Source organism: Caretta caretta, chromosome 13 (assembly GCF_965140235.1).
Source record: "Caretta caretta isolate rCarCar2 chromosome 13, rCarCar1.hap1, whole genome shotgun sequence".
In the NCBI taxonomy this organism is placed as follows: domain Eukaryota; kingdom Metazoa; phylum Chordata; order Testudines; family Cheloniidae; genus Caretta; species Caretta caretta.
Window position 1 is genome coordinate 1011626 of NC_134218.1, and position 14646 is coordinate 1026271.

Here is a 14646-nt window from a genome sequence, read left to right on the forward strand (position 1 = left end):
TGAACAGTGTGTGCCTCACTTTGCCCCATGTGCTGTGTGTGTAACAAGGTGGTGGGAGAGGGTGTTTGTTGTTGCAGAGGACCAAGTGTGACCTCGCCTAGCGGCCTGGACCCCAGACAATGACCTGGACACACACGGTGGAACATAGCAACCAGTGACCTGGAGGCCCACCCCCTTGGAAGCCAGCTGGCTCTGGCCAGCGGGAGGACAAAGGCCTGAGGAGAGAGGACCCTGGGGATCTGGAAGGCGCTGGTTCTGGCCAGTGGAAACAAAGGAGGAAAGAGAGAGGGCCCAGGTGGAGGAGGGGCTAGGGAAGGGGATATAGGGTGGTCAGCTGGAAGGAAGGAGGTTGCTGCTGGACTGGGGACAAAGAGCAGGCTGGATGGAGGCAGACCCAGATGGACACTGCTGAGAGTTTCTAGGCCCGAGGGCCCTGAGAACTTCCTGTGCTGCATTCGGATGTAGAAGAAACCCTCCTGTGTTATGCTGGCTGAGGGTCACTGCAGGCAAGAGATTGGGGTTGCATTGCTCCCCCTGGGTGGGGACTCTCCGTGGAGGCCCCTGGAGAAAGCTGAGCGTGCAGAAGGCTCAGAGGGGTTGCAGTCCCGGGGGTGGCCTGGCCAGAGGGTCTAACCCTCACGGAGGGCTGTCACCCTAAAGGGGGTTCCTCCCAGGGATCGTCCAGAGCCGAGAGAGCATGGGGCCTGGCAGCCTGCCAGTCAGGCACGGGATTGTGCAAGCATCTGTGGCCAGGAGCAGAACTCCCAGCTCAAGCGATTTCTCTCCGAACAGTCTGTGGCATCTGCACGAGTGTCCCTGAAGGAACCAGCAGGGGCCATTCCCAAGGAAATCCCAGCGTGGGGAGCCTTTCCCTGTGACTGTGAGATCCCAGCAAGCTTGGGTCAGGTGTGGGGCAGCTCTGGCATGGAGCATGGACACTCCTGAGGTAGCCCTGGTGACTGCCCCTTGTGGGGTTAAGAACCTCGGCTCTGGCCTTGGCGCCTCCCTTTGGGCTCATGGGGAGGCGGCAGCAGGCAGAGGTGGGGCTGGGCAGAGGGGTGTGTCCAGAGCCCCCAGGGACTGACTAAGCTGAGTGTGTAGCCCCAGTAGGCTGGACACCAGGCTGCCCCCAGCTCGGCTCCTGCCTCAAGGAGCGCAACCTGACCTCTGTTTGCAGCCTCCGCAGGGGCCAAGGCCATCGGTGTTCGCCTCTGCCCCCTGGAGGTGGCCCCAGAAGGTCAGGGCTGAAGCGTGGGGGTGGGACGCTGGTTGTGCTGGGCCAGCTGTGGGGATAGGCTCGAGGGCCCCCGCACCAGCACTGAATTCGCTTCGGACACGTGAATAGCGGGGAGCATAACACAAGCCTGACCCCTAAGTGCAGACATAATGCCCCCCCCCCAGCTGCTTCACGCCCCCCACAACCCCAACAGGCCAAATGTTGCTGTGGCCTCAGGAGCGTGCGCTGGGTGGTTTGCACACGTGCTCACGGCCATTGCACACACACGCTGAGGGAGCCCAGGCCCTTTGTGCTGGTTTGGGAGCCCAGGCCCTTTGTGCCTGGGCAGGCAGCCCATAGGCAGGGGAAACTGGCTTGGCAGAGTCTGGTCTTGGCATGCCTGAGACCTGCATCCTCTCCGCCTCTCGCTGCCTCCTAGGCCCACTGTCTCCTCCCAGCCCTGGGCTCATGAGGAGTGGCAGACAGTGGGATATATAAAGGAAGGGGAAGCACAGCCAGCCCCTGAGAAACTGTTGGAGCCAGTGGTTCTCTCCTGCCCTGCCTCCCTCCACGTGACTCAGCCCCGGGAGAGCCAGGAAAAAGTAACCCCAGGGAACTGTAAGTACAAGAAATGAAGCGGGTATTGTGCAGCCAGGCAAATCCCCAGGCCCACACAGGCAGCCCTGGCCCAGGGAAGGAAAGTGCCCTTTGTAACCAGATGGGGAGTGTGTGTGTCTGGGGGTGCCCCAAAGTTCTCTCCATGGCCAGAGCCCAGTAGAAGCTGTAGAGACGGGTAGGAGGGAGAGGGCCCCACTAAGGGAGGGGGGTCCCTGTACAATGCCTGCAGGGACTCTGCTCCTGTTACAACCCAGGAGGGGGCGGCTGGGTGACAGCGTCTCAGCTGTGGGTCTTTGCGGAAGGGGCCGTGTGCACAGGGCGCCCCACTGGAGGGGGGGATGGGGGGAATTCCTCATTGGAGAGCCGAGATTTTCACCTCTTCCCGATGGGTGAGCGCTGGCTGCGGGGGCGAGCGCTAAGGTGCGGGTTGGAAGGAGCAGGGGTGAGGCTGCGATAAGGTCGATGTGGGGAGTACTTGTTCATTGGGTGCCCGGCATGGGGCAGGGGGATGGGATGGATCTCTCTGCCCTGCCGTGCCTGTGACGGGCATGGCGACCGCATCCATGGCTGCAGCATTATCCTGCTTGCCATGGAGTGGGCAGAACCCTTGCAGATTCATGAGCACGTGTGTGGACTGGCTGGCTGCTCCCTACCCAGCAAACGGGCATGGAAAGGGGTTATGCAGAAGCTCTGCCTGGAGACCAAGCTCAGCCAGCTGCCCCTGCCCTGCCTCTGCTTTCTGAGTGTGCCCAGCGCTATGGGTCTTACGCTTTACCAACTGACCTTGACTAGCTCAGCTGGTAAAGCATAAGACTTTTAATAGCAAAGTTGTGGGTTCAAATCTCATGTTTGGTGTTTGATCTTGCAACCTTAGCTACCACTACAGGACGGGGGCCCTGCTCCAGCCCCAGCCTCTGGCAAGCTGGCTAGTACTGCTGAGGCCCTGACTTGGTTTCCAGAGCACGTCTGGGTGCAGGGGCTGGGGTGGGAGTCCCGGACCTGGCAGCTCTGGGGGAAGAGCAAGCGACCTGCCCACAGTGCCTGGGGGGGGGAAGGGGGTGACACAATGCTGGCCTGTTGCAGCTGTGGATAATCGGCCCCGAGAGGGGGCAAGGATTCAAGGGGATTTTCAAAGAACGTCAATCTGCCCAAATCTGCTGGAGTTAAAGCCAGGAGCACGTGAGGCAGCGGGGGGGAGGCAGGGGTGACGGGCTGGCTTGGTCAGGGAGCGAGGAGGAGTGGGGGCGTTCTCACTGGGGCAGAGTGTGGGAATGTCTCCCAGCAGGAGGCACTCTGGCCAGGGCAAAGACGGGGGCAAGGCCCCAGCCTGTTCCACGCAGTCCTGATCTCACCCAGGTACATATAGCACAATTGCGGGTGCAAGGCCCAATGGACGGGGTGGCACAAGCGGGCAGAACCAATGCTCTCTGCTCCACTTTTAACCTGATTCAACTGCATCCAGGACACCTGTGGCCATCCCCTCCCCCCTCTGGGGGCAGCTGTGCCCCTCTCTGGGGGTGCCCTATCCCTCCCCCTCTCTGGGGGTGCCCTGTCCCTCCCAGCGCTGCTGCGGGAAGCTGGCAGGAACCAGCCATTTGTTTTGCTGCCCAGGGCGCTCTAAGCCCAGCAACGGTTCCCCTGGGGACAGAGGCATGTGCGGGCGAGGGGCCAGGCTGGCCGGGGGAGGCAGGGGGGCGGGCCAGGCCAGGCCAGCCGGGGGGGGGCGGGGGAGGCGGGCTGGACGTGGATTCCACCCCTTCCTGCAGCCCCGGGCCCTGGCTCCCTGCTGCAGGCGTGAGGCCGGGGTGGGGGGCGCAGGGGCAGCCGGGGTGCAGCATCGGGCCCCGCGGCGGGGAAGGGGCCGGCGTGCCGAGCCCTGGCCCCGCGCAGACGGGCTGGAGCTGGTGGCGGAGGGGGCCGGGAGATCGGGGCAGCGGCTGAACGCGGCTGGTCTTGCCGGAGCCTGCAGCCAGTGGTGGGGACCCCCCCGCGCCCTGGCCCCGCTCCCCCATGCCCAGGAGTTGGGTGCTGCACCAGGACCAGGCAGTGGGGGGTGGGGGTTCAGCAACACCACTCCCGCCCATGGCAGCTGGCTCAGCTGGGCGCCCCCCCGGGGCAGCTCACACACTCCTTGTCCCTCCCTGGGCCCTTCTTTGGGCAGCGCATTGGGAGACCCCTGGCGAGGTGGCACAGGGGGTCCGGGGGGGGCGGCCCCAGGAAGCCAAGTGACCTGCATGGGAGGAAGCGGAGCCAGTCACAGGGTGTCATCGGGGGAGCATCTGGGCAGGGTGACTGAGGGAGGGAGCCACAGTGCTTGGGGGGCGGCCAGGGGCCTGGGCCAGAGTCTGGTAGGACCACGCAATGGATGGTAATGGGCTAGGGGCCTTCTTCACCCCGGCTGCCCGCGCCCGCCTGGTGTCCGGGCATCTCCGGCCAGCGGGGAGGTGCAGTGACTCGGTGGCTGAGAATGGTGCCCAGCTGCCTGCTCCGCTGGTCTCGACAACCCTGCTCTGGCCTCCTCCAGGAAGAGACACGCCATGGCTCTGTGCAACCTCCTGCTCCTCGGGCTGCCCTGGCTGGTCGCTGCAGTGACAGCTGCTAACCCTGGGTGCAAGATCCGGATCACCACCAAGGGCCTGGAGCTGGGTAAGGAGCTGGCGGTGCAGGAGTCAATTGGCCTGGCACCCCGAGGTGGCACCAGACCAGGGCGTGCCCACTGTTCTGGGGTCCCCCACGACGGGATGCTCCCTGCTGCCGGTGCTGAGCTGGTGGGGTGGGGCAGGATGTTCCGCTGTCCTTTTGCCCCAGTCCCACTGGGCTCCTTCCCTCCCCAGGGAGGGTGGGCTCTCTGTGCTGTTTACATACAATCGGGTTGCCAGGAAAAGGCCTGGCCTGGCCTGGCCAGTGCCCTGGGGTTGAAGGGGAGGCGGGGGAGGGCCCTGGCCTCCTTTCCTCCCTGTGGAGCCAAGGCCGGGGCAGAGAGCGGGGCTGTTGTTTTGCAGTGAAGCAGGAAGGGCTGCGCTTTGTGGAACAGGAGCTGGAGCACATCAGCATCCCTGACCTGCACGGGAAGGAAGGGCAGTTCCAGTACAACATCAGCGGGTCAGTGAGGGCCGGGGGGAGAGCTCTGGGTGGCATCTGCTGCCTCTGGCCCAGAATCCCACGCTCCCTCTGGGCACCCCTTCACCAGCAATGACGGGGGCAGGACCTGGGGCTGGAGGGGCCTGAGACAGCAGCATGTGTAATGGGCTGGGACTGTGCAGTGGGGCTGGCTGGGGCTGCAAAGGGGCAAGGAGCCGGCAGCTGGGCGTGACTCAGGGATGGGTGGAGCTGGCTTATGGCAGGAGGTGGAGGGAGGGTCCCAGGGAGGGGCTGGTAGCCCTGGACTGGGTGCAGCCCTGAAGACCCAGGCCTCGGGGCGTGCTGCTGCCCAGGGGTGCCGGGGCCTCTCCCATTGCAGTGACCCCGACGTGGCTCAGCACGAGCCCAGGAGTCATGGCCACAGCCGGGGCGGCAAAGCCGAGCTAGAGACGCTGGGGGACTGGGCGGAGGGAGAGGGCTGGGGTGTGCGGCTGACTCTGCCTCTGCCCCCCGCAGGGTAAAGGTGATGGACCTGCAGCTGGCGCTCTCCAACCTGCACTTCCAGCCCCCGCAGCACCTTGCCTTCAACATCAACAATGCCTCCATCAGCCTCCGCTTCCGGCGTCAGCTGCTCTACTGGTTCTTGTGAGCGACCACGCCCCTCCCCCTCCACTCCCCCCAGTGCAGGTTCGGGTCCCAGGCCCCCTCCGCCCACAGTGCAGGGTCAGGCCCCTCTCCCCCCGCTCCCCACCAGCCCGGGGTCCGGTCCCAGGCCCTCTCCCCCTTCCCCTGCCAGCGGCGGTCAGGCCTCCCGCCGTGCTGGGATCAGATGCTCACTCCGACATTTGCCTTCAGGTTCTTGACGCCCCCGGTGCTGGGCAAGTCACTGGGCTCTGGCTGGGCCAGCCCCCCACCCCTCAGCTTTCTCACCCCATGCAGGCTCGGGGCAACGGCTCCCCTGGGGCAGCTCAGCTGGGAGGTGCCTGTTTACGTGGGTGCTGCTCACCTGCTTTAACCATTTGCTTCCCAGCTACGATATTGGCTCCATCAATGCCTCTGCCGAAGGCGTCAACGTCCGCACCCTGCTGAAGCTCTCCATGGACAAGGCCGGGCGCCTCAAGATTTCTAACATCACCTGTAATGCCTCCATTGCCAGGATGCAGACTGGCTTCACGGGTACACTCAGGTACCGCCTGGGGGGCCACCTGTCCCACACTCCTGGGCACCACCTCACGGTGCTTTGCCCCCCAACCACTGGTCAGCAGCCCCATCGCCCCCCATGGTACCTTTGCTCTCATGCCAGGAGGCTCTCTGGTCTCCTAGCAAGAGGGCAGGGGTTTGAGGACTGTGATTCTGTCTTCACAGGAAGGTCTATGAATTCCTGTCTGCCTTCATCACCACAGGAATACGCTTCCTTCTCAATCAGCAGGTATGATGTGGGCAGAGACATCCCCCTTGGGGCCGGGGACAGGGGCACAAACAGCGGGGGCTGAGCAGGCAGGGAGTGGATCAACAGAGGGCACTCCCCCTTGCAGGTCCCCAGCCCCAAATCATGAACTGTGGTCAGCACGAGGGCAGTGGCTGCGGGTTGAGGTTGTGGGGCCCAGGCAAAGCGGGGACAGATGGGGTAGAAGGGGGCTGTGGGTCGGGGTTGGGGGGCACAGGCAGAGCAGGGGAAGGTGGGGTGGAAGGGGGCTGCGGGTCGGGGATGAGGGGTGCAGGTGGAAGGAGGCTGCGGGTTGGGGGGCCCAGGCAGAGCAGGGGAAGGTGGGGTGGAAGGGGGCTGTGGGTCAGGAGGGCAGGCAGAGCAGGGGTAGGTGGGGTGGAAGGGGGCTGCGGGATGGGGTTGGGGGGCACGGGTGGAAGGGGGCTGCGGGTCGGGGGATGAAGGCAGAGCAGGGGAAGGTGGGGTGGAAGGGGGCTGTGGGTCAGGAGGGCAGGCAGAGCAGGGGTAGGTGGGGTGGAAGGGGGCTGCGGGATGGGGTTGGGGGGCACAGGTGGAAGGAGGCTGCGGGTTGGGGGGCCCAGGCAGAGTGGGGCAGGTGGGGTGGAAGGGGGCTGCGGGTCGGGGTTCGGGGGCACGGGTGGAAGGGGGCTGCGGGTCGGGGGATGAAGGCAGAGCAGGGGAAGGTGGGGTGGAAGGGGGCTGCGGGTCGGGGGATGAAGGCAGAGCAGGGGAAGGTGGGGTGGAAGGGGGCTGCGGGTCGGGGGATGAAGGCAGAGCAGGGGAAGGTGGGGTGGAAGGGGGCTGTGGGTCAGGAGGGCAGGCAGAGCAGGGGTAGGTGGGGTGGAAGGGGGCTGCGGGATGGGGATGGGGACCGGGTGCCCTCTTGCGCTGTGGCTTTAACAAAGTCGGACGAGCAGCTCCTGGAGCTGGGGCAGGACGGTCCCGGTCCCTTGGGGTCGGTGTCTAGGCCCCTGGGAGAGGGAGACGCTCCCGTGAAGGCTGCATGGACACCCGCCAGCCTAGACCCTCCTCCCTGCCTGTGTGCCTGGCCCCGTCCTGCCGACCCCGTCCCCAGCCTGTGGTGTCTGTTTCAGATCTGCCCCGCGCTGCATTACGCGGGGCGTGTGGAGCTGAACTCGCTGCTGGACACGGTGTCGGGTGAGTCCGCATCCCTGGGGCCGTGATGGGGGCTTGGATTGACGAGACCGGACTTGGGCTCCGCTCAGCCTGGGCCTCGGTGCAGGGCTGCACTGTGCTGCCATGCTGGGGGGCAGGTCCACGCTCGGAGGGCAGTGGGCTGCAGCTGCGGGAACAGGCTGGGGCTCAGCGACTGTTCTGCTCGGGAAGCTGGGGGCAGGACTGAAAGGGCCCAGAGCCGGGGAGGAGGGGGAGTCAGCCTGGCTGGGTCGAGGTCAGGCCTCACCAGGCCACTGACCCTGCCTTCCTTGGGCACAGTGCGCAGCCCGGTGGATGAGCACATCAGCATCGATTACTCCCTCCTCAGCCACCCCGTCGTCTCCCCCGACACCCTCGATCTGGACTTCAAGGTAACGGGGGGCAGTGGGGGAGCGGCTCCAGCGTGTCCGAGGGAGCCACTGGGCCACGTCCTGTGATGCCCTGGCTCCGGGGCGCGCTCCAGGGTTGGCCCAGCACGCACGCAGATACCACTGCGTGGGGACGCCAGGCCCGAACCCGGGGCTGCCATGGCCAAGTGCCCCGGGGAGCCCTGTTCTGGGGGGTTGGGACTCACTAGCTCTGTGCTGCCCAGGGCATGTTCTACTACCAATCGAACGAGACGCTGGTGAACCAGGCGGTGGCACCAGTGATCAAGGAGACGGAGCGCATGGTCTACGTGGCTTTCTCCGAGTACTTCTTCAACTCTGCCATGGACGCCTACTACCAGGCGGGGGTGCTGAGCAAGGAGATTGCAGGGGAGGAGGTGAGGAGGGATGGGGTGCTGGGCATGCGGATGGGGGGAGGGACGCGGGGTGTGCAGAGGGCAGTGGGGGCGGGGCGCTGGGCGTGCACATGGGGGAGAAGGGGCAGGGACACTGGGCGTGCACATGGAGGGAGGGGCTGGGTAACAGCAGTGCACCGCGGGGAAACCTCCTTACCCAGGACGGTTGTACATTGTTTCAGGTGCCCAAGGACCTGGAGGTTTTGCTGAGAGCCACGTTCTTCGGAAGCATCATCATGCTGGTAAGATCGGTGGTCATTGGGTGGGCGACCTTGGGAGGAGGCCATTCCTGTGGAGGGGGTGCAGCTCCTTGGGTGGGGGGTGCAGTGCGGGCCCAGGCCCCAGGAGGATGGCAGTGGAGCAGCTGGTGAGAAGAGCCAGCTGCCCTTGGGGACCCGGCTCAGCCCCTGAGCTGCCTGCTCCCCCGCCCCCCTGACCCTGCTCTCCCCCGACAGAGCCCCGCTGTGGTGGACGCGCCCCTGAAGCTGGTGCTGCAAGCGTCGGCTCCTCCACTCTGGACAATCAAACCCACGGGCACCTCCGTCTCGGTCGCTGCCATCCTGAACATCTCCTTGGTGCCCGTCGACCACCCCGCCATCCAGCTCTCCAGCATGACCATGGTGAGCTGTTCCCCGGGGCAGCAGGGAGCCCAGCCCCAACCTGTTACAGGTCATGCAGCTGTGCAGAACCTGGTCCCATGAGCCCATGGCCAGCAGCGAACCTGCCGCTGCAGAGCGGCAGGGAGGCATGGGGCAGGGCTGTCTGCTCCCTGGGGTGGGCAGTAATGGGGCTGTGGCCTTGTCTCCCCTCCAGGATGCCAAGCTGAGTGCCAAGGTGTCTTTGCGAGGGAAAGCGCTGGAGGTGCAGTTGGATCTGAGAAGGTAACTCCCCTGTCCCTGGGAGCCCCTTGCTAGGGCGTCTGGGCAGCGTCCCAAGGCACAGATTGCAGAGCTGTCCCAGGGCTGGAGCTCGAAGCTGTGTTCACAGTGCTCTCTCTCCCTCCGGGCAGGTTCCGGATCTACTCCAAGCAGTCGGCACTGGAGTCCCTGGCGGTGAGTGGGGCAGGCGGCCTGCATGGAGCCCATGGCCTTGTGGGACAGCCGCAGGGGACCAGCTCTTCTCCCTGCATCCCCAGGGAAAATCCACCAAGGGATTTGGGGAGAAAATGGGGGGCCACGGGATGGTGAGGGGAGTGGGGAAACATCTAGGTTGGCAGGGGGTGGTGCCTAAAGCGGAGCAGCGTGTGGAAAAGGTGGGACATTCCCAAAGATGGGGGGCGGGAAGGGGGGCCTCTCACTTTAAAAAAGAACACCCAGCCCAAGGCCTGCAGCTGCCCTTGCTTGGCCCTAAACTGCTCTGCCTTCTGCCGTGACCCCAACACGGGCCTCGGTCCAGCAAACCTATTACCCAGGCCAAGTACAGGGGGCATAAGAACGGTCCTCCTGGCCCAGTGGCCAGGCACTTCAAAGGGAATGGTCAGAACCGGCAGTTCCTGAGTGATCATCCTGTCGGCCAGTCCCAGCTTCTGGCAGTCAGAAGCTTAGGGACACCCAGAACATAGGGCTGCATCCCTGATCATCTGAGCTAAAAGCCGGTGATGGACCTATCCTCCATGAATTTATCCAGTTCTTTTTTGAACCCAGTTATAGTTTTGGCCTTCACATCCCCTGGCAACAAGTTCCACAGGCTGACAGGGCGTTGGGTGATGTGGTACTTCCTTGTGTTTGTTTTAAACCTGCTGCCTGGTCATTCATCGGGTGACCCTTGGTTCCTGTGTTATGTGAAGGGGAAAATAACGCTTCCTAGTCAGTTTCTCCACCCCAGCCATGATTTTATAGACCTCTGTCACATCCCCCCACAGTCGTCTCTTCTCCAAGCTGGACAGTCCCAGGCATATAGAATCAGAGGATCAGGGGTGGAAGGGACCTCAGGAGGTCGTCTAGTCCAACCCCCTGCTCAAAGCAGGGCCAGTCCCCAACTAAATCATCCCAGCCAGGGCTTTGTCAAGCCTGACCTTGAAAACCTCAAAGGAAGGAGATTCCACCACCTCCCTAGGTAACGCATTCCAGTGCGTCACCCACCCTCCTAGTGAAAAAGTTTTTCCTAATATCCAACCTAGACCTCCCCCACTGCAACTTGACACCATTACTCCTTGTCCTGTCCTCTTCTACCACTGAGAATAGTCTAGAACCATCCTCTCTGGAACCACCTCTCAGGTAGTTGAAAGCAGCTATCAAATCCCCCCTCATTCTTCTCTTCTGAAGACTAAACAATCCCAGTTCCCTCAGCCTCTCCTCATGAGTCATGTGTTCCAGACCCCTAATCATTTTCATTGCCCTCCGCTGGACTCTCTCCAATTTGTCCACATCCCTTCTGTAGTGGGGGGGCCCCAAAACTGGACCCAATACTCCACATCTGGCCTCACCAGTGCTAAACAGAGGGGAATAATCACTTCCCTCGATCTGCTGGCAATGCTCCTAGTAATGCAGCCCAATATGCCATTAGCCTTCTTGGCAACAAGGGCACACTGCTGACTCCTATCCAGCTTCTCATCCACAGTAACCCCTCGGTCCTTTTCTGCAGAACTGCTGCTTAGCCAGTCGGTCCCTAGTCTGTAGCAGTGAATGGGATTCTTCCGTCTTAAGTGCAGGACTTCAGATTTCTTTTGGCCCAATCCTCCAATTTGTCTAGGTCACTCTGGACCCTATCCTTACCCTCCAGTATATCTACCTCTCCCTCCAGCTTAAAGGGTGCAATCCATCCCATCATCCAGATCATTAATGAAGATATTAAACAAAACTGGCCCCCGGACCAACCCTTGGGGCACTCTGCTTGATACCAGCTGCCAACTAGACATGGAGTCATTGATCACTACCTGTTGAGCCTGATGATCTAGCCAGCTTTCTCTCCACCTTATAGTCCATTCATCCAGACCATACTTCTTTAACTTGCTGGCAAGAATACTGTGGGAGATCATATCAAAAGTCTTTTTAATCTCTCCTCATACGGAAGCTGTTCCATTCCTCTAATAATTTTTGTTGCCCTTCTCTGTACCATGTCCAAATCTAATATGTCTTTTTTGAGACAGGGCACCAGAACTGCACCAAGTAGCCAAGATGAGGGCCTACCATGGATTAATATACTGGTGTCTCTCCCTTTCCTAATGATTCTCAACATCCTGTTCGCTTTTTTGACTGTTGCTGCACATTGGGATATTTTCAGAGAACGATCCAAGAAGACTCCAAGATCTTTCTTGAGTTTAGATCCCATCATTTTGTATATATAGTTGAGATTGTTTTCCAGTGTTCATTACTTTGCATTTATCTATGTTGAATTTCATCTGCCATTTTGTTGCCTGGTCACCCAGTTTTGTGAGATCCCTTTGTAACTCTTCAGTCTGCTTTCCATTTAACTATACTGAGTAATTTTGTACCATCTGCAAATTTTGCCACCTCAGTTTACCTTTTTCCTGATCATTTATGAACATGTTAAACAACATCGGTCCCCGTACAGTTCCTTGCGGGATCTATTTACCCCTCTCTTCTGTGAAAACTGACCATTGATTCCTATCTTTTAACCAGCTACCAATCCAGGAGAGGACCTTCTCTCTTATCCCATGACAGCTTCCTTTGCTTAAGAGCCTTTGGTGAGGGACCTTGTCAAGGGCTCTCTGAAAGTCCAAGTACATTATATCTACTGGATCATCCTTTTCCACATTTGTGGACCCCTCAAAGAATTCTAATGGATGGTGGAGGCATGATTTCCCTTTACAAAAGCCATGTGCCTCTTCAACATATTGTATTAATTTATGTGGCTGCTAATTCTGTTCTTTAGTGTACTTTCAACCAGTTTGCCTGGTACTGAAATTAGGGTCACCGGCGTGTAATTTCCAGAATCACCATTGGAGCCTTTAAAAAAAATTAGCTATCCACCAATCATCTGGTACAGTCAGCGGCTGAATTAAGCAACAGGTTGCATAGCACAGTGAATAGTTCTGCAATTTCATGTCTGAGTTCCTTCAGAACTCTTGGGTGAATCCACCTGGTCCTAGTGACTTATTACCATTTAATATAAAATTTTGTTCCAAAAGCTCCTCTATTGACACCTCAAGCTGGGACAGTTCCTCAGATTTGTCACCTAAAAAGAATGGCTCAGGTGTGGGAATCTCCCTCACATCCTCTGCAGCAAAGACTGATGCAAAGATTTCATTTAGTTTCTCCACAATGGCTGTGTCTTCCTTGAGTGCTCCTTCAGGCCCTGGATCGTCCAGGGGCTCCGGATCGTCCAGTGGCCCAACTGACTGTTTGGCAGGCTTCCTGTTTCTGATGTACTTAAGCGTTAGCTTTGTGTGTCTTTTGCGCCCTGCCTAATTATACTTCTATGAGTGACGTGTCAGAGTTTCTGTTCCTTTCTATGTTCCTCAGTAGAATTCGACTTCCAATTTTTAAAGGATGCCTTTTTATAGCTCACAAGCTTATGCTCAAATAAATGTTAGTCTCTAAGGTGCCACAAGTCCTCCTGTTTTTTATTTCTAGCCCCCTCTTTTACTCTGTTTAGCCAGGTGGCATTTCTGGTCCTCTTACTGTTTTATCTCATTTGGGATTTACATTTAGTTTGAGCCTCTCTTACGGAGTTTCCATTCAGCTTGCAGTCATTTCACTCATGACTGTTACTTTTAATTTCCATTTACCTAACTGCCTCGTGCTCGTGTAGTTCCCCTTTCTGAAGTTAAATACTACTGGGGTGGGTTTCTGTGACAGCCACCCCCCAGTATATTAAATTGAATTACATGATGATTGCTGTAACTGAGCAACTCGTAGACTAAATCCTGTGCACTACCAGAATCCCCTCCCCGTGTGACTTCCAGCACGAGCTGCTAGGCTAGAAATTTGGTCTCTATCCTACCCTGAGGCAAGATGTTCCCAGCCACTGTGGGGATAGTTGAAATCCCCCCTTATTATTGGGTTTCCTGTTTTTGTGGAGACTTGGCGCTGGCCCTTCCCGGGGGTGGGGGTGCATGCAGGGGGAGCTATGTGTCCCAGCCCAGCTCTAACACTTCTTCCTCTCTCCCCACAGCTGTTCCCACTGCAGGCCCCCCTGAAGACACTGCTGCAGCTGGTGATCATGCCCATCCTCAACGGTAGGGACTTGTGCTGCAGGAGGGGGCTGGGCTTGGTCTGGGCACTGGCCCAAGGACACTCTCAAAGGCTCCCTTTTCTTTTCTGCAGAGAGGACAAAGAAGGGCGTCCCGATCCCCCTACCTGAGGGCATGGACTTCACCAAGGAGATAGTCACTAGCCATGTGGTACGTGTGCCTTGTAGGAGAGGCCCAGCAGCTCCGGGCCCCACAGTGCTACCCTAAGCTCTCTGCACCCCCCCAGGCCAGCTGTGTTCAGGCACTGGGCTGCCACAGGGCTGGGCCCCTGTGACTCTTTGGCTTGGGGGGGCAGAGGTGAGGCCCCTGCAGTACTAATGCTCCTTCCCTTCACACCCTACAGGGATTCATCACGGTGGGGGCAGATCTCCATTTCTCTAAGGGACTTCGGGAGGTGATTGAGAAATACAAGCCTGCTCAGGCCAGCCGCCCGCTGAGCCCAGAGCCAACAACCCCAGCTGGGCTCTAACCCTTCCCTGCTGATTTCCTTTAACACCACGGCGCCCCGGGCCAGCCTGCCTGAGTCTTCACGAGAAAGCAGCCAGCCAGCCCCTGCAGGCCACACCTGGCCCCGCATGCAGCTGCTTGGGGCATGGCAGCAACTGCACCAATAAACAGGGCTAGACCCAGCCGGGGCAGTCCGGGCATCACTGGGGGAGGGGCCTTTCCTAGCAGCTGTCAGACTGCTCCCCCTGCCCCTAGAGCTGATGGGGGCCCAGGAACCAGTGCTACAGCCAGCTGGGGAACACAGCCCAGCAGTACGCAAGCCCCCACAGAGTGGGGAAATCTGGGGCTCCTGTGCCCAGAGGGCTCTGCATGCACCCCTGCCCCCCAAGCTCAGCTCCATGCTGGCCCCAAGGACCCCCTGGAATATAGCTGCATTGGCCCAGTAGCTCTCAGGGGCCAGGGCAGGACAGCAGCTCCAGAGGGAGGTGTTCCTCTGAACCCAGGGCCTCTTGCCTGACAACCCTCGGCTTCTGGAGCTAGCCCCTGCTGGCCCCATCCCCACTGTAGGGAAGAGCTATTAGCTTGGGGTAGCTAGTACTAGGAGCCCAGCTGCTCCCTCACCCCACAGGCTGGAATGGCCTAGCCCCACCCCTGCCCTGCTGCAGGCTGCCCCCTTCCCTCTGGGGCCCTCAGTGCCATTCAGCTGCTGCACAGGCTTGCACTGC

The 14646-nt window shown here is 60.1% G+C and overlaps 1 protein-coding gene across 3 annotated transcripts; it reads left to right on the top strand.

Annotated features, from left to right (window-relative positions):
- The first annotated feature begins 354 nt into the window (after positions 1-354).
- On the top strand, positions 355-14103 carry PLTP (phospholipid transfer protein). Of its 3 annotated transcripts, none has more exons than XM_048820493.2 (16): positions 355-506; positions 4359-4480; positions 4837-4936; positions 5432-5560; positions 5946-6101; positions 6281-6344; positions 7457-7520; positions 7818-7909; positions 8131-8301; positions 8502-8561; positions 8775-8939; positions 9133-9200; positions 9329-9371; positions 13396-13459; positions 13548-13624; positions 13818-14103. In XM_048820493.2, exons 1-16 carry the CDS (start codon positions 484-486, stop codon positions 13941-13943), a joined length of 1524 nt encoding a protein of 507 aa, XP_048676450.1. In that variant the 5' UTR covers positions 355-483; the 3' UTR covers positions 13944-14103. The 3 variants fall into 3 exon arrangements, with proteins under 3 accessions (XP_048676450.1, XP_048676452.1, XP_048676451.1); XM_048820495.2 differs by lacking the exon at positions 355-506 and adding an exon at positions 739-880; XM_048820494.2 differs by lacking the exon at positions 355-506 and adding an exon at positions 1718-1834.
- The last annotated feature ends 543 nt before the right edge of the window (positions 14104-14646 follow it).